The sequence below is a fragment of the Gopherus evgoodei genome, chromosome 2 (assembly GCF_007399415.2).
Source record: "Gopherus evgoodei ecotype Sinaloan lineage chromosome 2, rGopEvg1_v1.p, whole genome shotgun sequence".
Taxonomy (NCBI): domain Eukaryota; kingdom Metazoa; phylum Chordata; order Testudines; family Testudinidae; genus Gopherus; species Gopherus evgoodei.
This window is the reverse complement of record NC_044323.1, coordinates 96,759,749-96,782,482: the sequence shown is the minus strand read 5'-3', so window position 1 is coordinate 96,782,482 and position 22,734 is coordinate 96,759,749. Positions and strand designations below refer to the sequence as shown.

The 22,734-nt window shown below is 42.5% G+C and overlaps 1 protein-coding gene across 11 annotated transcripts in view; it reads right to left on the bottom strand.

Annotated features, from left to right (window-relative positions):
• Window positions 1-22,734, bottom strand: part of VOPP1 (VOPP1 WW domain binding protein) — a 197,700-nt gene that overhangs the window by 16,906 nt on the left and 158,060 nt on the right. For 7 of the 11 annotated variants that reach the window (XM_030551419.1, XM_030551420.1, XM_030551417.1 and 4 more), the window contains 2 exons: window positions 16,614-16,672; window positions 15,868-15,961 (listed from right to left, as the gene is read on the bottom strand). In XM_030551419.1, the coding sequence (XP_030407279.1) occupies window positions 15,868-15,961; window positions 16,614-16,672 (153 nt within the window). Of the gene's footprint in view, window positions 1-15,867; window positions 15,962-16,613; window positions 16,673-19,374; window positions 19,779-22,734 lie in introns of those variants that run through there. The other 4 variants (XM_030551424.1, XM_030551425.1, XM_030551421.1 and 1 more) reach the window with 2 other exon arrangements.

Sequence of the window (22,734 nt, the reverse complement as noted above, 5' to 3'; positions counted from 1 at the left end):
GCAGGGAGATGGACTGGGTGAACTGCAAGGGCTTTCCTACACTGGGTGATTCAATGATCACACGTACTGCAGAAGGCTCTGGTCTGCCGCTGAGAGGTGGAGATGGGTGGCAAAAACGTGTATGTTTGGGTAATGAAAAAAAGTCAAAAAATGCATTTACTTAAATCCAGAGAGGATCTAGTCTGTGTAGAACTCAGCCCCACTAGGCGGTAGCCATGGTGAGTGGAAAAAACAAAGTGAGTCAATGAAATGAGAAAATGATTAATGTTACAGATTGCAAAATAACAAATGTGACACGACAAGCAAAGACAACAGAGACAGAGATTAGCAGCCTGGTTCTGATCTGACATCTGTAAATTAGGAGTAAGTCCCATGTAAAACTGTTTCCAAACCAGAATCAGGCCCTAAGGATAGGAAGGGCAGGGGGTTAATAAAAGACTTTTTTCTCACAGACAGGCTGGTGAATAGCTGAAATATGTATAGGAGTGAATATTTTACTAAATGTATTCCACTATCAGATGGTTCTGTATATTATTCTGAGTTTTGGGCTCACAGTAAAAAGTGTTCTTTGAAGCACAGCATGACCTGAACTGATAAGGCTGTATAGTCCCAGTGTATCAAAGACATAGGGAAGGAACCCCGTCAAGTGGAAGGGAAAGCTGTACAAACATGGAGGAGAGGTTATCCCAAGGACTCCATTCTGCTAGAGCACTCTGCTGAAAAGTTACATTGTGGGGCTGCTTCTCAAAAGGGAAACAAGGAACCCAATCTTGACGTCAGTGGGACTTTTGCCTGAGAATGGACTTCAAGTCTGGGCCTGTCAAAGTTCCTTCCCCACTCTGAACTTTAGGGTACAAATATGGGACCTGCATGGACACTTCTAAGCTTAATTACTAGCTTAGATCTGGTAACTCTGCCACCATCCAGAAATTTCAGTGTCTGGAGCACTTTCTGTCCTCCCAAAACTTTCCCCTCCCTGGGTGGCCTTGAGGGACTTCACCAATTTCCTGGTAAACACAGATCCAAACCCCTTGGATCTTAAAACAAGGAGAAATTAACCATTCCCCCTCCTTTTCCCCCCACCCATCTCTGGTGAGTCCAGATCCAATCCCCTTGGATCTTAAAACAAGGAAAAATCAATCAGGTTCTTAAAAAGAAAGCTTTTAATTAAAGAAAGAAAGGTAAAAATCATCTCTGTAAAATCAGGATGGAAAAATACTTTACAGGGTACTCAGATTCATATAGCCCAAAGGAACCCCCTCTAGCCTTAGGTTCAAAGTTACAGCAAACAGAGGTAAAATCCTCTCAGCAAAAAGGGACATTTACAAGCTGAGAAAACAAAAATAAAACTAATCCACCTTGCCTGGCTGTTACTTACAATTTTGAAACACGAGAGACTGATTCAGAAAGATTTGGAGAGCCTGGATTGACGTCTGTTCCCTCTTAGTCCCAAAAGCGAACACCACCCAAAACAAAGAGCACAAACAAAGACTTCCCTCCACCAAGATTTGAAAGTATCTTGTCCCCTTATTGGTCCTCTGGTCAGGTGTCAACCAGGTTTACTGAGCTTCTTAACCCTTTACAGGTAAAAGAAGCATTAACTCTTAACTATCTGTTTATGACAGGGCCCAAAATTGTTTTAGTATCTTTTGGGATGAGTCTTTAACATCAAGGCCCTGTCTGCCTTCTCTAGACAGTTGTGCTGCATGCTGGGCACCAGTTGATTGCTGCTCTCAGCCCTACTGCTGGCTGCATTTCAGTGGTGGTGTATGTATACATGACCTGGTTTTCAGAGAAGCTGCACATCCACAACTCCAACTGAGTCAGTGGGAGAAATGGTTGCTCAGCCCCTTTGAAAATCAAACCTTATGTGTCCAAGTTGGGTACTCAAGAATAAAGACACCTCAGATACCTTTGAATGGTCTAGACAAGTCAGTGAGCTGGGCATCAGAAGACCTGGATTCTACTCCCACCTTTGCCACAGGTCTTCTGTGCAACCACGGACAACTCACTTCAATTCTTCACGCCTCCGTTTCCCCTCTCACCCCTAGTTTGTCTTGTGTATTTTGTTTTCAAGTTAGTTGGGGCAGGGGCAGTCACTCACTAGCACAATAGGGCCCTGATCTCAGCTGCTGAAATAAATATAAATAATACAATTGCTTCACAGCTGAATATATGCATAACTTCTGTGGAACAGCAGTACTTCAAAGGTAAAATACTAGGTGCAGTACATGTGACAGCAAGGGAGATACATTTTGTCCACCTACTTGATAAGTCAGCCGGTACTTCACTGGGTAATTAAAAGGACACAAAAGGAAGGAGGGGAATTTTCAGTGAATTAGCCTATGGTGTGGCAAAACCAGAGACTGATAGACGAACAGTATTGTTCATTTTAGTCCTCTCCCTGCTTCTGACATGATTAAAATCCCTCCAATGAGAACAGATTTGGCTCGTGTCCTTCATGCAAATGAGAGTAGACAAGAGCTGATCGTTTTTCATGAACAGCCCAAATTAACTGGCCTTCCAGAAGGGGCTTACATAAACTTTTTTTGGGGGAGGAATTTACACATCTGTTCCATGGTTGCTATTATAAACCAGTGGGTCTACAAATCCATGGTTACACCACAGTCTACTTTGGCCCCAACTACCTCTTCCCAGGCCCACGAAGACAGCCACGGAAGAGTGTGTCTCCTTTTCTGTAAAAGGTGTGGAATACCACCATGTGGCTTTTCTGTGGCCTGCACACATACACGTGTAGCCCACTGCAACAGAACTGAGCAATCTCTGTTGTGTTTTGGACCTTGCCCATCCTTGGAAGGGGGTGCAGCATTTGGCCCATTAAAAATATTTACAGTCATCTCTTCGCATAGGTTGCAGGCCTGTATTTAGTAGAACAAAGCACAGAAGCTAGCTAATTTAAGGCTTGGGTTTGGGCAGGCATACATTCTCTATACCATGACAAGTTTTTAATTTCCTAGAGGTGGGAATATAAATTTTTAATGATGACTGGAATAGGGACTTTTTGTTAATCATCAGGCCTTTCATTAACACATCACTAGCTGTCTCTTTCTTAAACTGCACCACTGGGTTAGCAATCATATTGATTTTAATGGTATGTCTTCCTTCAGAGATTATGAACATACTTCGTGGATGGGGGGGAGGTGCAATGGGTGTACACATTTCAAATTGTGATCTACTGCCCTGGCTTAAGATATGAATGCACAGAAATTCACTCTTCACCAAGCCACCTGGTCCCTTATTTAAAAAAAAAACCAAAAAACAATATTCAACGTTAATGGCCCAGAACACTAAATCTTACAACAGAATCATCACAGTGTCTTAGATCATTACTGTGAACGAGTATAGGAGGTTGGGATTTTTCTAAATAAAGACTGCCTGATAACTTTCGCTTTTCTTCTTCACAATAAAGTTCTCTCCTTATGCTCTTGAATTGAACTGAAAATGCATCTGAGACCTTCATGTAATCAATTATGGCTAAATCAATGACTTCAGCCCAAATCCAGGTCTACATTTGTGTACTGTGTCAGTCATTCAAAATGTCTGGAATTATGCTAGCTGTTGCGCAGTGTCTCTTTAACCCCCCATGCTGTTTTCAATTCCAATGAAGGAGAAATCTGCAGCCAGATCACTTTGCTAAACACACACCTGCTGACATTCTATGCAGCTGTAATTGTCATTGGAAAGCTAAGTGTAAAATCAGAGAACCCAACTTAATTAAAAGCTATAATCATTCACAGGATGCAGAGCATATTAAGTAATTCCCATAATGCAACAGGCATTATGTTTAGATGATGATTTGCTCTGAGTCTGACACAGCGCTATTGTATGTATCTTTGAGAATGTATCTACTTTCTGAAGCGCTATAGTAATAACAGCAAGAGATTAGAGATAGAAAAAAATTGATTTGATATTGTTTTTGGTATTAGTTTTCAGGCCCTTGGTAGCATGAAATAAGTATCTTCTTGATTGACTACACCTGTAGAATACCTAATTACAGGCTTATATTCCAGAGCTAAGCAAACATGGCAACCAACTGACAAGCAAAATGTAATAGAACTAAATTATATTCCTGTGTAATCACTAATTAGACATCTTTGCAGTCAAAAACGGAGAAAATGTGTGCAAAATTGTGAAATAGATTACGCAATTAAACATGCGCAAAAATAAATGCAATCAGTAGCAAATGTACTTCAAAACAAAGAAAAAACTTCAGTACATGGATTATTGTATACATATTGCTGGAACATAATTTTGCTTATTTTTTATGTTGTTCACAACACTGCTTTTTTATTTTTGAACGGAATCTGATGCTTATGCTATGTCTACACTATGCAGCTTTTGGCGACATGGTCGTGCTGCTAAAAGGTGCGCAGTGTAGCCGCCATTTGTCGGCAGTAGAGAGCTCTCCTGCCACCAAAAACTTCCACCCCCCACAAGCAGCATTAGCGTTGTGGGCAGGAGAATGCTCCTGCTGACAAAGTGCTGTTCACAGCGGCACCTGTCGTGGACAAAACGTCTGTCTTTCGGGGGAGGGGGTGTATTTTTTTAACACCTCTGAACGACAAAAGTTTTGTCTTTCATTTGCCAGTGTAGACAAATCCTTAGAATCTAAACAGGTAAAAAATGGGAAATTAAGTAGACATCTACAATCTGAAAAATGATTTATGTACATATGCAATAATTTATTTTACATATGCATTAAACCAGGGGTCCCCAACGTGGTGCCCGTGGGCACCATGGCGCCCACCGGGGTGTCTAAGTGCGCCCATGTACTCGCTGGCGGATGAGCATCCACCGAAATGCCACCGACAAGCTGCAGCATGCAGAGGCGTCGTCGCTGAAATGCTGTCAATTTTCAGTGGCGACACCTCTGGATGACGCTGCTTGTTGGCGGCATTTCGGCAGCAATGCCTATTGACGTTGCCGCTTGTCGGCGGAATTTCGGCGGATGCTCATCCGCCGCCACAGTCCTCCGTGGCTCGTTGTCTGGCGCCTGCCAAACGAAAAAGGTTGGGGACCACTGCATTAAACTAACCTATGTAGGAGAAACAAATATTAAAGGGGCATCCAACTCTAAAATAAATACACTTCTTTCTGTAGGAAAGCGTTTTATCTACTAATGATACAAGTCACTCCTAAGATTAGCACTACTGGAAGAAAGTCAAGAAAAAATATTTTTTCTATTTTTGTTTATTTATCATGCAGATTGGACAACACCATCAATAGTCAGTTTTAATTTTGCTATATAAGCAATTTTCTGGGTTTTTTTCAGTGGGTCTTTCACACACGAACAGATTGGCTACGAAACACGTGATTACCAATCAAGCTTATACACACCTGTTACACTACCACCCTTTGCAGCTTCTGATTGGTTTAAGCTCAGTAAGCTGTAACCCAACAGGCTGATCTGAAACAGTGTCTGATTAAGCAAATTTGGATATCACCAAACTAGAAAACTGAACGTGCCTTAAATCACTGAAGATTTTGCAACTTTTGCCTCCTGATTTGCCTTTTTGACATAAGCAATTTATTGATTACAATAAGGAGCAAATTAATGGGTTTGTAACAAGCAAACCTTGGTCCCAATCCTGCACTTGGATGGGCTAGACAACTCCTGCACCTGGGCAGAGGCCCACTGAGTTCATTGACTACGCATGGAAGTAGAGGTCAGCATAAGCAGATCTGATTGTAGGATCAGGGCTAGTCTTTGTAGTACAGTAACTCCTCACTTAAAGTCATCCCGGTTAACGTTGTTTCATTGTTACATTGCTGATCAATTAGGGAACATGCTCCCTTATAACGTCGTTTGGCAGCCACCTGCTTTGTCCACTGCTTGCAAGAAGAGCAGCCCATTGGAGCTAGTGGTGGGGGCTTGGAACCAGGGTGGACCAGCAACCTCCCTATCAGCTCCCCGCTCCCCTAAATTCCCTGTGCGGCAGCCGCCCAGCAGGCTATCAATTGCCAGCAGTTCAGCTGTTCCTCCTCTCACTGCCATGTGCTGCTCCTGCCCTCTGCCTTGGAGCTGTTCCCAGGAGCCTCCTGCTTGCTGTGCAGGGGAGTGGAGAAGAAGGGGACTAATGTCAGAGTGTCTCCCTCCCCCCTACTTCTGCCCCTCACTTACCCCTTCTCCATATAGAGCAGGGTGGGGATAGGACAGGGATCAGGATGCAGAGAGCCGCAGCTGCTGTCTCAACTTCCTGATCTTTTTAAAGGTCCTGATCTTTTTAAAGGCAATGTACTTAGAGTGGGGTCAGCATACTTAAAGGGGCAATGCACATCTCGCTGTCTCTCTCTCTCACACACACAAGGTGTGTGTCTCTGTCAGCCATGCTGTCTCCCCTCCCTCCATTCGTGCTGCCTTGTAGAGTGTGAGGCTACATCAGGGGTCGCAACCTTTCAGAAGTGGTGTGCCGAGTCTTCATTTATTCACTTTAATTTAAGGTTTCGCGTGCCAGTAATACATTCACATTTTTAGAAAGTCTCTCTCTATAAGTCTACAATATATAATTAAACTATTGTTGTATGTAAAGTAAATAAGGTTTTTTAAATGTTTAAGAAGCCTCATTTAAAATTTATTTAAAATGCAGAGCCTCCTGGACCAGAGGCCAGAACCCGGGCAGTGTGAGTGCCACTGAAAATCAGCTCGTGTGCCGCCTTCGGCATGCGTGCCATAGGTTGCCTACTGCTGGGCTACATTAACAACGATGTGTTAGCCCTTGAGAGCTCAGCCGAGTGCTAGTTCATCATTTAGCCGCAAGGCATTCCTTGGGAAATATCCCAATCCCTGACTTCACCACCTCAACCAAGCTTCACAATCATCATTGCTGTGTACAGTATTAAATTGTTTGTTCAAAACTTATACTGTGTGCGTGTGTTTATATTTATACATATATCAGTTTTTTGTCTGGTGAAAAAATTTCCCTGGAACCTTAACCCTCCCATTTACATTAATTCTTATGGGGAAATTGGATTCACTTAACATTGTTTCGCTTAAAGTCGCATTTTTCAGGAACATAACTACAATGTTAAGCGAGGAGTTACTGTACTTCTTTAAAACCTGCGTAGGATTAGTATAATGTTTCACATGCTATCTTCAGTGTTTGACAACGTAATTCTGGGGAAATTTAGCAAGCCACTGGTAAAAAGAAAATTAAAAGAAAGCAGTAATTTTTACCTCACTGGGATTCTGCAAAGGCACAGAAATATGCACTATTGGATCCCACTGCAGGATAGAAGGATAGATTTGATGTCCCACTGCTCTTTGCTTCTTTCCTCTCTCCCATCCAAACGTTCCCCCAACCATGGGCCTGATCCAATGGCTACTGACGTCAGTGGCAGTCCATTCATTTACTTCAACGAGTGTAGGATCACACCCTATCCCACTTCCTTCTCAAAATGGTTGTGCTGCTCTATAGAACATACTATCAACTCTGGAGAAGAAATGAGATGCTGGATTCGGTGACTGGAATTAGATCATTTTACTAGGTGCTCTGATATGATGGCCGTGATTGTAAGATGGAAAGATAAGATATGTCTGACCTACTTAAAACATACTCTTGCTTGTAATGAAAGACAGACCTGGGATCATCACCCTCACACTAGTCCAAGTAAGTAAAAAGCAAACACCCCTCCGCTTACCCTCCATCCCCAGTTCATTTGTCAGCAACAGGAGAAAAAAACAGTACAGATAAAAGCACCATTTGACACAGAACATTTGACGTGTGCATCAGTCTTTTGTGATCTAAAATATTAACTGGCATATTATAAAAATGTTCTGTGTCTATACCTCACTTTCTGTTCAGATGAGAGAACTGTTCACAACAACTCATCTCTCGGTCTAGGCTGTAGTTATGTCTGGGTTAAAGCTGGGCTAACGTTCCTTGTACAGTCCCCGCCCTCCCCCCACTCTTCCTGTGCATTCCTATGGACACAGTCACAATCTAGCTCTTAAACAGCGTCAGGGATACTTACGCATATCTTCAAAGGGGCAGAATTGGAATCCAAAGGTCAATGCATTTTCGATTACCAGTGAGCCACACAAGAACCTTATTCAAGTGAGAGCAAAATAATAGATGGGCCTTCCTGGCATATGACTCAGGAGGATAAGCAGCAGTAGTTTGAATGGAGGGCTAAAATGCTGAGTGCTTTTTTTAGGTCAGCAGTAGAAAAGCCATCCTCTTCATGGTGTACAAAGAATGCCTGAACATTGTTTTTTGTTTTTTAAGTTCTGATTGGAGTTTTTAAAAGAAAAGATTTATTGTTTTGTGGTTTCCTTAACTGGGAATTTCTTTTCAAGGTGGGGGGAGGGAGTATTTTTGTTTCCTGCTTATTTCACAATAAAAATATATCTGCTCTTCTCTGATTTGGCTGAACAACTTGTTGGAAGTCTCAGGGATGTTTGGCCTTCTCTTCTCTTCTCTGAATTGAAATCTTTAACAACACTTTTCCCCCACCCAAGTGTTTCTCAGGCATCTGAGATAGATAAAACACATTTAATCTGAATAAAAATAACGTCCTCTCTCAATTAATTGAGGTTTCATCCTTCTATGCCATCATCCTGCCAGGTCTCCAGCCACCAACAGCTTCAAAACAATAGACAAAAGATGAATTTCTGATGTAAAAAATCAGCAGATAATTCAACAATTTTAACACGGAGAGGCCATTTCTAGACATCATAAAGCAACAAAAGAGGGAACAAACCCAATTCTTTTCTTTTGCAGGTCACTGTTAACTTGCTCCTTTGCATCTCCCGTTATAGCAAATAATGTCTGCTTAACGACCAGCTGTTCTGTCTCAATCTATTGAAAGTTCCCCACAAGCCAAATCCTTGTTTTCTCTTTCAATAGCCATAATCAAAACATAATCCAGATTCCCCTACAGTGGTTGAAGCTTGCTGTATTGTTAGCTGCACTTTACCATAAACTTTTCTGCAAGCTGTAACAATATGAAGGCCTTTCTCACTAAGGAAGGAAACCTCTTTATGATCCCAGCTGACAATGGAAAAGGACACCTGTATGGATAGGGCAATCTGAGCATCTTCCTTTCTGTAGTGTAATCTACAAATCTTCCTGCACACAACGGATATGTACTACAAAGCTTGTATCTATCTTGCCAAACAACTACTGGTTCTTGTGTGAGATCTCTTTCTGTGCCATTTTTTTCAATGGCAATGTCCTTCAGATGTGCAGTACTCTTAGGATGCAGTATATTTCACCTCTGGGCCACCAGTTCCAATCCCGCACTGCTCATTAGGGACTGAAAGTTGTACCTGTCTCATAGTGTTTGCTGACTCATCTGAAATAAAATGATGACTTCATTCCAGTTCCTAAGGCTACAGCTACACTACAGCACTACACTCTCCGTTTGGTTAGGTAATCCCCCCTGTCCCGCTTGAATCATGCCTCCCCCCCCAAAAAAACTGTGGAACTAAGATGATATTTGCCATCATATTATTCATTCTGCTGGTGTGTTTTATCGCTTGACTTTATGCTGTATCTATCTTGTCTATTCAGATTATAAATTCTTCAGAGCAGAGACTGTCTATTACTCTGTGTTTGTATAGTGCTTTGCACAAGGAGGGTCCTACTCTTGGCTGGGAGGGTCCTTGGGCACTACCATGATCAACATGATCCATCATCATCCGGCTAAATGGTACAGTGTCCAGCAGTCTCCCACCACAGGGACTTGTGAAGAATCCCAACAATTGAGTAGGTCTGTTAACAATTAAAAGAAAACTCCTACAAATGGAGTAGTCTCTCTCACAATTCTCAGCATAATGTATGAGCTGTCTCCATTTCAGTGTTGGGGGTGGTGAGGTGTTTACAACTCCAATAACTGTCACTGATGGATTAGAAAATAAATACATTGTCTCCCCGCAGAATAATCAATTTTTGCACACAAGGTGCTGGTAAGCTGGCTGCCTCAAGAAAAATCATTAGGAAGCATCCTTGTACTTGGGAGATCTGTCAGTTTCATTACTGCAAATAGTCAGTCTCTAGTTTGGTCTGTGTGTGTAAGCAAGGCTTTCACCAGTTCATGTTGAATTTACCTGGAGTATAAACAGACTGAGCCAACACTGAGAGCAGATAGAACCTCGTGTTAACAAGGAAAACAGCAGTCTTCTACGATTGTGTGTGAGCAGAAACATAAGTGGAACCCCAGTGTGATGGTGAATAATGTGCTCATGAATGTTAAGGTACAGTGGAATTTTCATAACATCTCAGATTCTTGCAGAATTGCTGCAAAAAAATTAAATGTAGGGGGTGTCATTAACAGATAGCTAAGGGTTAATGTCTCTTTCACCTGTAAAGGGTTAACAAATAACACCTGACCAGAGGACCAATCAGGAGACAAGATACTTTCAACTCTGGGTGGAGGGAAGCTTGTGTGTTTCATATCATAACCTTAGTCCCAGATTTGGACCTTAGTGTCCAAAATATGGGGGTTAGCATGAAAACCTCCAAGCTTAGCTACCAGCTTGGACCTGGTACTTGCTGCCACCACCCAAAAAATTAGAGTGTTTTGGGGCACTCTGGTCCCCCTGAAAAGCCTTCCCTGGGGACCCCAAGACCCAAATCCCTTGAGTCTCACAACAAAGGGAAATAATCCTTTTTCCCTTCCCCCCTCCAGGTGCTTCTGGAGAGATACACAGACACAAGCTCTGTGAAACTACACAGAGTGACTCCCCCTCTCTGTTCCCAGTCCTGGAACAAAAAGTACTTTCCTCTTCACCCAGAGGGAATGCAAAATCAGGCTAGCCAATTCAACACACACCGATCTCCCCTGATTTCTTCCTCCCACCAATTCCCTGGTGAGTACAGATTCAATTTCCCTGAAGTAAAGAAAAACTCCAACAGGTCTTAAAAGAAAGCTTTATATAAAAAGAAAGAAAAAATACATACAAATAGTCTCTCTGTATTAAGGTGACACAACACAGGGTCGATTGCTTAAAAGAATATTGAATAACAGCCTTATTCAAAAAGAATACAAATCAAAGCACTCCAGCACTTATATTCATGCAAATACCAAAGAAAAGAAACCATATAACTTACTATCTGATCTCTTTGTCCTTACACTTAGAAACAGAAGACTAGAAAGTAGAAACTACTTCTCCAAAGCTCAGAGAAAGCAGGCAGGCAGACACAAAGACCTCAGACACAAAGTTCCCTCCACCCAGAGTTGAAAAAATCCGGTTTCCTGATTGGTCCTCTGGTCAGGTGCTCCAGGTGAAAGAGACATTAACCCTTAGCTATCTGTTTATGACAGGTGTCATAAACAGATAGCTAAGGGTTAATGTCTCTTTCACCTGTAAAGGATTAACAAATAACACCTGACCAGAGGACCAATCAGGAGACAAGATACTTTCAACTCTGGGTGGAGGGAAGCTTGTGTGTGTGTTCTTTGTTCTTGTCTGTGTTCTCTCTGGGATCTGAGAGTGACCGGATGTACTACAGGCTCTAATTTTCTATTCAAGTAGTAAGTGCAAGTAGAAAGGCGGTTCAGGTTTTTTAATTGGTCTTCTTTATTTGCAAATGTGTATCTGGCTGGTAGAGTTTTAATGTGCATTTGGCTGGAAGTATGTTAAATGGTATTTCTGCTGGAGGAGGTTTTTCTTTCTAGCGTCTAGCTGAAAGACCCTGTAACTTTTACCATCTAAATTACAGAGACAACTTTTACTTTTTTCTTTCTTTTTATTAAAAGTTTTGCTTTTAAGACCTGTCTGATTTTTTCCCTTGTTGAGGCTCAAAGGAACTGAGTTTGTATTCACCAGGGAATTGGTGGGGAGAAGGGAGAAGGAGGAGTGGGGGAGGAAAGGTGAATTTCCTCTGTGTTTTAGATTCACGGAGCTTGAATCTGTCTAGCTCTCCAGGAGCCCAGGGAGGGAACACCTGCAGGGGAAGAGAAGTGGGGGGGGAACAAACCTGATTTCTCTGTGTTGTGATTCAAGGAGTTTGAATCACAGTGATCTTCCAGGGTAACCCCGGGAGGGAAAGCCTAGAAAAGGCACTGGTGAGGGAGAGAGTTTACTTTCCTTGTGTTAAGATCCAGGGGGTCTGGGTCTTGGGGGGTCCCCCGGGCAAGGTTTTGGGGGGACCAGAGTGTATCAGGCACTCCAAGTCCTGATTGGTGGAAGCTATCAGATCTAAGCTGGTAATTAAGCTTAGGGGAATTCATGCTGGTACCCAAACTTTTGGACTCTAAGGTTCAGAATGGGGAAAGATACCATGACAGGGGGAACTGAACTCCTGTTGTTATGAGGGTGGAAAGAAAATTAAATTATTTAAATTACACATCTATTCTGGCCAACAGCTTATGAGTAATTCTGAACATTTTGTCACCTAAAAAGACAGTCAGATCCTGACAAACACATCATATACCAGTTAATACTTTAAATCATGGATGATTAACATGTATGTAAAGTACTGTGTGTCACTTCAGAGAGCTTTGCTTCTTGCCTGCCTTCCTGGCTGCTCTTGTCTGCAGTGTTTTTCTTCTGTTTCAGGCAGATGAAGTGGGGGTGGAGAATAGAAGGAAGGCTTGTTCTTATGCAGTATAATGACTGTTTTTATCCCAAGTCTCATAGACTCATAGACTCATAGACTCATAGGTCAGAAGGGACCAATCTGATCATCTAGTCTGACCTCCTGCACAAGGCAGGCCACAGAACCCCACCCATCCAATTTTATAACAACCCCTATCCCAGGACCGAGTTATTGAAATCCTCAAAATTGGTTTGAAGACCTCAAGCTGCAGAGAAACCACCAGCAAGCGACCCGTGCCCCACGCTGCAGGGGAAGGCGAAAAACCTCCGGGGCACCTGCCAATCCGCCCTGGAGGAAAATTCCTTCCCGACCCCAAATATGGCGATCAGCTAAACCCTGAGCATGTGGGCAAGAGTCACCAGCCAGCACCCAAGAAGGAATTCTCTGCAGTAACTCAGTTCCCATTCCATCCAACATCTCCCCGCAGACCACTGAGCAGACCTATCTAGTGGTAATCCAAGATCAATTGCCCAAATTAACGATCCTATCATAACATCCCCTCCATATACTTATCAAGCTTTGTCTTAAAGCCAGGAAAGTCTTTTGCCCTCACTACTTCCCTCGGAAGGCTGTTCCAGAACTTCACTTCCCTAATGGTTAGAAACCTTCGTCTAATTTCAAGTCTAAATTTCCTAATATCCAGTTTATACCCATTCGTCCTCGTGCCTACATTAGTACTAAACTTAAATAATTCCTCTCCCTCCCTAACGTTAACCCCCCTGATATATTTATATAGAGCAAGTATATCCCCCCGCAGCCTTCTTTTGGCCAGGCTAAACAAGCCAAGCTCTTTGAGTCTCCTTTCATAAGGCAGTTTTTCCATTCCTCAGATCATCCTTGTAGCCCGTCTCTGAACCTGTTCCAGTTTGAATTCATCCTTCTTGAACATGGGACACCAGAACTGCACACAGTATTCCAAATGGGGTCTCACCAACGCCTTGTATAACGGTACTAACACCTCCTTATCCTTGCAGGAAATACCCCGCCTGATGCATCCCAAAATCGCATTTGCTTTTTTAACAGCCGTATCACATTGGCGACTCATAGTCATCCTGCTATCAACCAGTACCCCAAGGTCCTTCTCCTCCTCCATCGCTTCCAACTGATGCGCCCCCAACGTATATCCAAAATTCTTATTATTAATTCCTAAATGCATAACCTTGAACTTTTCACTATTGTATTTCATCCTATTTCTATTACTCCAGTTTACAAGGTGGTCCAGATCTTCCTGAATAGTATCCCTGTCCTTCTCCGTGTTAGCAATACCCCCCAGCTTCGTGTCATCCGCAAACTTTATTAGCACATTCCCGCTCTTTGTGCCAAGGTCAGTAATAAAAAGGTTAAATAAGATCGGTCCCAAAACTGATCCTTGAGGGACTCCACTAGTGACCTCCTTCCAGCCTGACAATTCACCTTTCAATACGACCCTCTGGAGTCTCCCCTTTAACCAGTTCCTTATCCACCTTACAACTTTCATATTCATTCCCATCTTTTCCAATTTGACTAACAGTTCCCCGTGCGGAACTGTGTCGAACGCCTTACTGAAATCTAGGTAAATTATATCTACCGCATTTCCTTTATCTAAGTAATCCGTCATCTTCTCAAAGAAGGAGATCAGATTGGTTTGACACGATCTACCTTTACTAAATCCATGTTGCAATTCGTCCCAATTACCATTGGCCTCTATGTCCTTAACTACTTTCTCCCTTAAAATTTTTTCCAAGACCTTGCATACTACGGACGTCAAGCTAACAGGCCTATAATTACCCGGATCACTTTTATTCCCTTTCTTAAAAATAGGAACTACATTAGCAATCCTCCAGTCATACGGCACAACCCCCGAGTTTATCGATTGCTTAAAAATTCTCGCTAACGGGCTCGCAATTTCACGCGCCAGTTCCTTTAATATCCTCGGATGGAGATTGTCCAGGCCCTCCAACTTCGTCCCATCGAGCTGTTCAAGTACGGCCTCTACCTCAGTTGCGGTAATATCCACTTCCATATCCACATTCCCGTTTATCATCCCTCCATCATCGCAAGGTTCCTCACTAGTCTTATTAAAAACTGAAGCAAAGTACTTGTTTAGATGTTGGGCCATGCCTAGGTTATCCTTAACCTCCATTCCATCCTCAGTGTATAGCGGCCCCACTCATAATAAGCAAGGATGAGTTTGCATAGGGAACGTTTCACCTATCGCTTCTACCTATCCATCTAGCCCACATTTCGTTACAATAGTATGCAAGTGCCCAACAAAGTTCTAAAATCCAAATGACAGAATCCAGCAGATCATCTCCTTCCTTCCCCCAAATCTTTAAGAATGTTCCCCGCACTCACCCATCCTTCCCACCCACTTGGTGCTATACCAAAGAACAGAGTTTTGCAAGTATAGGCTGCAATTCAAGAAAGCACTTAAGCATGTGCCTACATCCCATTGACTTCAATGGTACTTAACAAGAAGCATGTGTTTAAGCTCCCTTTCTGTTCAGGGATGCCATAGCTTGCTGCAGCACTCTCATCCTCTTCTCCACTGCTGCTAACAGTCTGTGTTCACCTGCCTAAAGGCACAGACTGACGGGCAAAACAGGCAATCCAGCCACCTGTGGGGTGGAAGCAGGCTGAACAAAGTTGATGGAGGCTGTATATGAACTGAGTACTGAGGCCGTGTTAGCAAAAATGGTGTTGTTGGTAGTGGTTCCATTCAAATTTTAGACTTATGAAAAGGAAGGTTCTGAAGATGCAGTGTGATTCCATGGGTAAGAGTCTAGATTGAGACTCATGAGACCTAGATTCTGTTCCCAGCTCTGCCACTGAGCTTTGGGCAAGTCACTTCACTTCCTTCAGGTATCAGAGGTGTAGCCGTGTTTGCTGCTTTTACAGATCCAGACTAAGAGTCCTGTGGTACCTTACAGACTAACAGACGTATTGGAGCATGAGCTTTTGTGGGTGAATGCATCTGATGAAGTGGGTATTCACCCAGAAAAGCTCATGCTCCAATACGTCTGTTAGTCTATAAGGCGCCACAGGACTCTTTGCTGCTTTCACTTCCTTCAGTTTCCTCATATGTAAAATGAGGATAATGATAGGGACCCCCTGTGTAAAGTGTTTCAAGACCTCTGGATGAAAAGCACTAGCTAAAAGCTAGGTGTCATCACCATCATCATCCAGGGTTGGGACCGTCTCTTACTATGTATCTCTGCAGTGCCTAGTACAATGGGCCCTGGTCTTGGCTGGACCTGTACTCAGTACTGTAATACAAATAACAATAGTAATAATAAATAATAATAATAATAATCTGGGTACTTACATCCTTGCTCCCCATGTTATTATATAACCATATCCAGGATGCAAGTACCCATTCGTCTTTGATAATTTCACCCGGTACATGGATGGCAAAAACCCTATACGAAGGCATGAAACATTCAATCCTAAAAACAAATCTCTCCTGAAACAAACTGGTTGGTAATGCAGGTGGCCATCTTCACACACACTTACCAATCTAGAAAACAATGAATGTCTCAGGACTACTTTATGGCTGAACTTGATGTAAACTTGGATGCCAGTCACTAACAGCGCAGCTATACTCTGGGTAAGAAATAACCTCAGCTCCCTTGACTAAACAAACAGTAATACCACAGAGACAAATTTATTTTCAAAGCCTGCTTGGTATCTTGCCCAATAACTTGCTCCTTGCTCAAAACAAAAAGATATGATCATTGCCTCATAAAACACCGGCCACCTTTCCCTGTAACATTCTGATGGCAGACCCTTTGATATACTCCTTTATTCTTCTCTCAACTTAAAAGTGGCCTGAAAAGTGAGGGAAATGTACTTGTGCCCTGCTTTTTATTTTTTTGCTTCTGCATGCTATAAAAAAGATGTAAAAGTTTAGATTTGTTTTAATTAATTTAATTGCTTTTTTACTTGAGAACCTTCTCTGCTCTGGAAGACTCTAGGATAACTGGAGAACTAGTGAAACAATGCCAACACAAGACTCAAGGGAGTAAAATCTGAGCAACTGAACACATACAGAAGAAAATGATGACTACTTACATATAATATGTAGGATACAACCCTTCAAAATACCAGCAGTGCTTTTTGGCCTCTGTACACTGGAAATAAAGAAAAACAACATCATCTTGGTGTTATTATTAATTTAGGGCAATCATAATTTATTATAAATACAGGCATCAAATAAATATTATATAGTCAGACAAGAAAAAGGTCTCTGATCCCAAAGATTTCACAATCTTAATAAATACCAATATTGTGAAATCAGACGTCTTGAACTGTAATATGCACCTTTGGACCCCGGACTCTGTATGGAGATGTCCACGGAGGTCAGTGGAGCTCCAGACAGACATGGGGCTCTATCTGTCTGATCTTATCTCCATGCAAAATTTTAGGGCTTCACAAAAACCCCAAAGATAAAGGGAAGGTAAGAGCCAGTCAGTATCACGGGTCATTTACGAAACAATTCTAAAGCATCCTCAATTGAAATTGGCTACCCAATTCATATGACCACACATTTAATTAGTCATTAGTTTACAGCAGAGAAGTGATAATCTTTATGTAATCTCTGTGCAGATGGAATAGAGCTAGGAAAGGAGTAAAGGCAACAAACAGTGTTGGGATATTTTTTTATTTCTCTACAACAAAAATAAAATCAGTAAATGTTCTAAGGTGCATGGTAAAGTATCTAGGAAAGAGACTGCTCTCTGCAATCTAGTAACGTTATTCTCTTTCATGTGCACTTAGTATAACCCTCTTAGAGGACAGGGGCAGGAATTTTTTTCTGTGTGTGAGGCAATGCCTATCATTGTGGACATTACCAAAACACAAACAATTAATAATAATAATGATGATGATGATGATGATGCTTGGAAAGGAAACATAAACAGAGATGTCAAGTATAACGTAGCATATACAATATAAGGCACAAAATATTTCTATACACTTCACTGGCATCCATAACGTCAGAATGAATGATTATAGATACATTTCCAGAAGTTTCATTGCAAACTATGTTTCTTTGATGTCACACAAATGATACATTCTTTGATATCTTCCTCACACCAAAGAGGATTTTACCTAGGGAATGTTTTGTTGGGGTTTTTTAAAAGTTAGTTCAAACTTCTCTCTCCAAGGAAAGTCCCCCACAGCCTAGTTTTGAGGGCATTTATAATGTCCGTAGGGCTTAACTCACTCTTTGTTTTAACTCTGCAGCTCATCTTTAAAAAAGCTCATCTAAGATTATCAGAAGAATTGCAGGAACACAGAATACATCTGGGCAAGAGAAAGAGAAAGTGCTTTTAGAGTCCTGACTCTCACTCCATTAATGAGAGAGGCTGTGGGCCCTTTATGAAGCACCTCATGCGCGGATTCAAACACAGAACACTTACTGCCCAAGAAGACCGTTTGCTATAGATTAAACAGTTAAGACTGGATGAAAAGACCCTTGTCTCACATGATCAGTGATTGAGTGGTAGGGCTCATGCCAGCCACCTATTAACAGAGACAGGCTTTGGGCCCTGTAAGGACCACAGTTTTCAACTTAAAAACAAAAGTAAGCCTCTTTTCCTTCTGAAACTGACCCCATTTTCCTCCTCAGACTGATGCTAAGATTGAAAGCAACATGCAGCTGGGCTCCATTCCTGCAGCAGGAGAGCTAAAGATCCACCTGCCCACACATACACTTTGTGTAAAATGAGTCAGTTAAGTTTGGGGTGCACTCAAAAAATCCTCTTACTAACCCTTCCCAGATCAGACTCCACTGACCCTCTTCTCATCCTTGAGAGAGGGGAATGGCCATTCATTTCCTATGACAGTCTTGACTCTCTCCTCTCCTAGTTTCCCATTTTCTCCTCTTCTCCCTTCCTCCTTGATCCCAGCCACCCTGCATTCTCTCTGACCTCCTTCACAGGCAGCTGCATCTTCATTTATCAGACAGAAAATCATGACATTATTTAAAAATACTCTGCCCAGGAGGCTATAAAATGGAGCTGGAAAGTGAACAATGAACGTCCAAGAAACACAAAACATCCTCCCCTAGAAGCATCCAGTTTCCCCAATTATTTTACAATAAAAATGTATGTGAGCTGCAAAGGTCTGCGAAGCTGTCTTCGCAGCATCAACCACCTTGCTCACTGCTGAGACCCCCCCCCAGCCCTAGCAGAGCATTTGATAACTCAGCGTTGCAGTGATATTTATAACCTTTAAATATTATTATTTAAAAAATCATCAAGTTACTCACATTCAAAGCAAAAATAATTTTAAATCATTCTCCTTTCTTCCTATAATTTTGATAATGACATAACCATATCACTTATCCAGTGATTACACTACATTATTTAAATAAAATAAATCTCATAATTAATTGTCCAAATTAAATAGCCAAAATAAATTATTTTGTATTTGAATTTTTCTTCCTGCCTTCTCCAGGGCCTTCTCCACTGCCATCAGCGATGGGGAAGTGCTGCTGCTGGTACCAGCACAGGAGCAGCTCTGGGACAATAGGAGGCAGCAACTGAATGCAGGCCCAGCACCAACGTTTTCCCATTTCCCCCTTCCCCGCCTCCTACTACCCCAACCTTCCCTCTCCTAAGGCCAACGCATAGAGGCAGGCAGGACTCAGTGGCCGAGCAAGTCTCTTTTCCTCAGCCCCGCATGCCCAGCCGTGACAACAATAGCAAAAAGGAGCTTTTTATATCATTGCCAGAGCTCTCCCTGCAGGCTCCAAAACCCTGTGACTCAAGATCAATTTGTGAGCACTAGCTATACTGTCATTCATTCCTGCAGCCTGAATCTCACAAACCTGGCTCAGTAGCAGGAAGGTAGCAGGTCTTTAATTCCAGTTTCTCCTTTTCTGGCCACTTGAGGCTGGTGTGGCACCAAACACTTCCTCTCTTTGCTGGCCATGCTGGATCAGGGCCAGGGAGAGGAAGCTGGAAGGAGAAGATGGCAGGGGCAGCAATAAAAGGTATGGGGGGCCTCGTTCTGGCCTCAAATGCCCATGCCTCTTCCCCCTGCAGCCACTTGCTCAAGGCTTCACAAGCACAACCCCCCAGTCTCACCCTAATGCCCATCTCCCATCAGCCCTCTAGCCCCCTGGAGCATACCAAGCCCCTGCCACTTAGAAGGCCCCTGCCACCCAGCACCCTTTACTTCCAGGAACCCTGTGAAACCATTATCTCCAGGAGCCGCAACACCTATGGACCCTTCAGCGCTAAAAATCCCAACAGCCTTCCACACAGCTACCTCCAGCTTTCCATGCACTCCACCTCGTCCAATTAAGGCCTCCGATACCCTTGAACACCAACACACCTACCCACTCCGGCCACAACTGTCAAATTCTGTTCAACTCCATGCCCTGCCTGATCCTCACCACTGCTCAGGACAGGGCCTGTTGACCATAACCTGACGTTTATGGTTATATACAACTATGCAAATTGTTTCGTTAAACAAATAAAATGTCACAAGCTGGATGGCACAAAACTTGACAGCTAGGTAGCCCTGTGGTTCAAGAGAGCAGGAGAAGTAGGTTATTCCCTGCTAGACATGAAGCTTCTCTGAAATTTAAAGGGTGGGGGGAACAACTTGACAACTACTACCATTCAATGTCTTCCTGCTGCATGTTTTGACTACCGCTGGGCTGCACTGCAACAGGAGAGAAGGGGAAGAGCAATGGTATGGAATGCCCACACAAGCTCCTTTGGGCAGGAACTGTCTCTTTGTTATGTGTCTGTACAGCACCTAGCACAATGGAATCCTGGTCTCTAGGCACTATGGCATTACAAATAACAAATAAACCAATAATAAAACAGACCTCAACAATTGGTAGATAACAGCACCCCTCTCCTCAGAATGAATTCAGTAAAGGAAAGTCATTGTGATTGAATTATAATTATTAAATATGGATATTACCACAGTACCAAGAGATACCAAAATCAAGACTGGTGCTCCATTGTGCTAGGCACTGGCAAAGTCCTTGTCCCAAAGAACTTGTGTTTCGTTTAGGTCTTGAAAAAGCTACTTGCCCATGGCAAGACAGACAATGAGACCTGTGATGTAAAACCAAACTTGCTTATGACACTGCTGGTGTTTTAACTTTTATGATGGGAGATTTCTCTCCATTTTGGCTGTAAAATAGTTTATCCCATGTCCTTTATCAATTTGGCCATATTATCATGAAATGTAAATAAATATAGAAGTGTGCGCATTTTTTTAATGAATGATGCAGGCTTAATTGGTGAGTATAGGTCAATTCCAAAGAATTAATGGCCTGTGTATTAACCAGATTGCATGAACCATTTCTCAACACTGGTACTTAGAAAAAAATGAAAAATCATAGATGAGACACATTATATCTGCTTCTCTGACATATTGTTACTGACTGCTTTCTTTAACAGGAGTTAATGACACAAACTGCAAGCTGGGCTTTCCTAAAATCACTGAACTCATTTAGGTTTCCTCTAAGAAAGGACATGTGCTTTCTATCACAGACCGAAGCAGTTTTCCTCAAAACGACTCCGCGACTAAGAACAATAGGGAAGAAAAGAAGTTATTAAAATATTAACTCTTTTTAATGCCACCAGAGAGCGGGCAGTCTGCTTGTTAAATGTCTGAAGCTATTCTGTGGATCATTAGTTACAGTATGCAAGTTTTATAGAAATACTACAGCAGGATCCTCCTCCACACCATACATCATTATCTTCAGATTCACCAGTGACTTCAAAGATACCAGGTCAGTCTGAACAATGCTCAAGACTGGGCACAAAGGATAATGTAACATATTCCCTCATAGTGCTTTTACTGGGACTGGAGGGAAAAAGGAAAAGCCTACTAAGAAGTTCACTATCGGTATTAAACACTTTCAAATAAAGATGCAATTCATTTTTTTTGAGGGAAACGGCGAACAAAGAAATCTTTTGTGTGTGGAAACAAGGGATTGTTTTTTTATTTGAAGGTACATTAAGTCTGAGTTTGTGAAGTTTGTTCCAATCCAGATCCTCATCTGATGTAATCTGGCAAAGCTCTACTGATTGCTAAATCAGTGGACCTACACTGATTTTCATCAAGAGAGGATCTGGCTACTTCTTTTTAGTCAGACAAAGTGCAGGCAACAGCAGTACAATTTTTCTCTACACACGTAATCATGAGGACTTAGAAAGGTGAATATTGAGCACAAGTGGGAATTTAGCCATGTGACCTGCAACATTAACAATTACAGAAACGGTTCCTAGCATTTTGTAGCAACTGTATCAGTCAGTGCCCACCACCTCCCATTCAGCTGGGCATATACTAAACTGCAATAGACTCTGGGCTGTTCCAAAGCCCATTCTCAAAGCCTCAGTCTCTGCTGAAGATTGAAGCTTCCACAGCTGAATGGAAAGTGGGCAATAAAAGCCAATCAGAAGCCCAGAACAGAATCTTCTCATCAAAGGCCTGAATAATTGAGCAATGCCCAGTGTGGCTTAGGGAAGGAATACTCAGTCCAACATATGTTCAGGACAAGGACACCCATGCAGTCAGGCCATGACTGGCTATAGCTAAGTATGCGTGTTTGCTGGAGGCGGGGGAGGTGGGGACAGAAGGCACAGCAGAGAAGGTGTGCTGCTTTTCCACATGCTGTGTACTAACCAGGTGGTTCCAAACTTGATCCAAGAATCAACTCCTCCCGCCCCCATTACACATGATTCCGTAAGGACACCTTTCACAGAGGTCACTTTCATGGGTTTGCCGCAGACTTCTCTGTTAGGGCAGCAGAAATTTCTTCTGCATAGGGGACCTGAACGCTAGAATGTGGCCCAAGTGGTGAGAGCCAACTGCTACAGGCTAAAGAACAAATACTGGTAGACATGTCAGTGGCTGGGAATCACTGTACTGCAGAAACCTTAAACAAGAGCTGAAAGCATTCCGAAGCACAAGCTGTTTCTTAGAAATGGATTGTTGAAATCAGTGGGAAATCTGTATACAGATGTCTGGAAGAATCAGGTATGTAGACTAGAAAATGTGCCTGGTGTTACTGCTTTTCCACAGACCAGGAGAGGAGCTGAATCCCCCCGGTCAGATTAATAGATTTCCCAATATCAGGGCTGCACTGTTCAGTATCAGTATGGGGTGAAACCAACCTGCTAGGAAGTATGGTTTCATTTAGTTTTGTTTGAACTGGCAA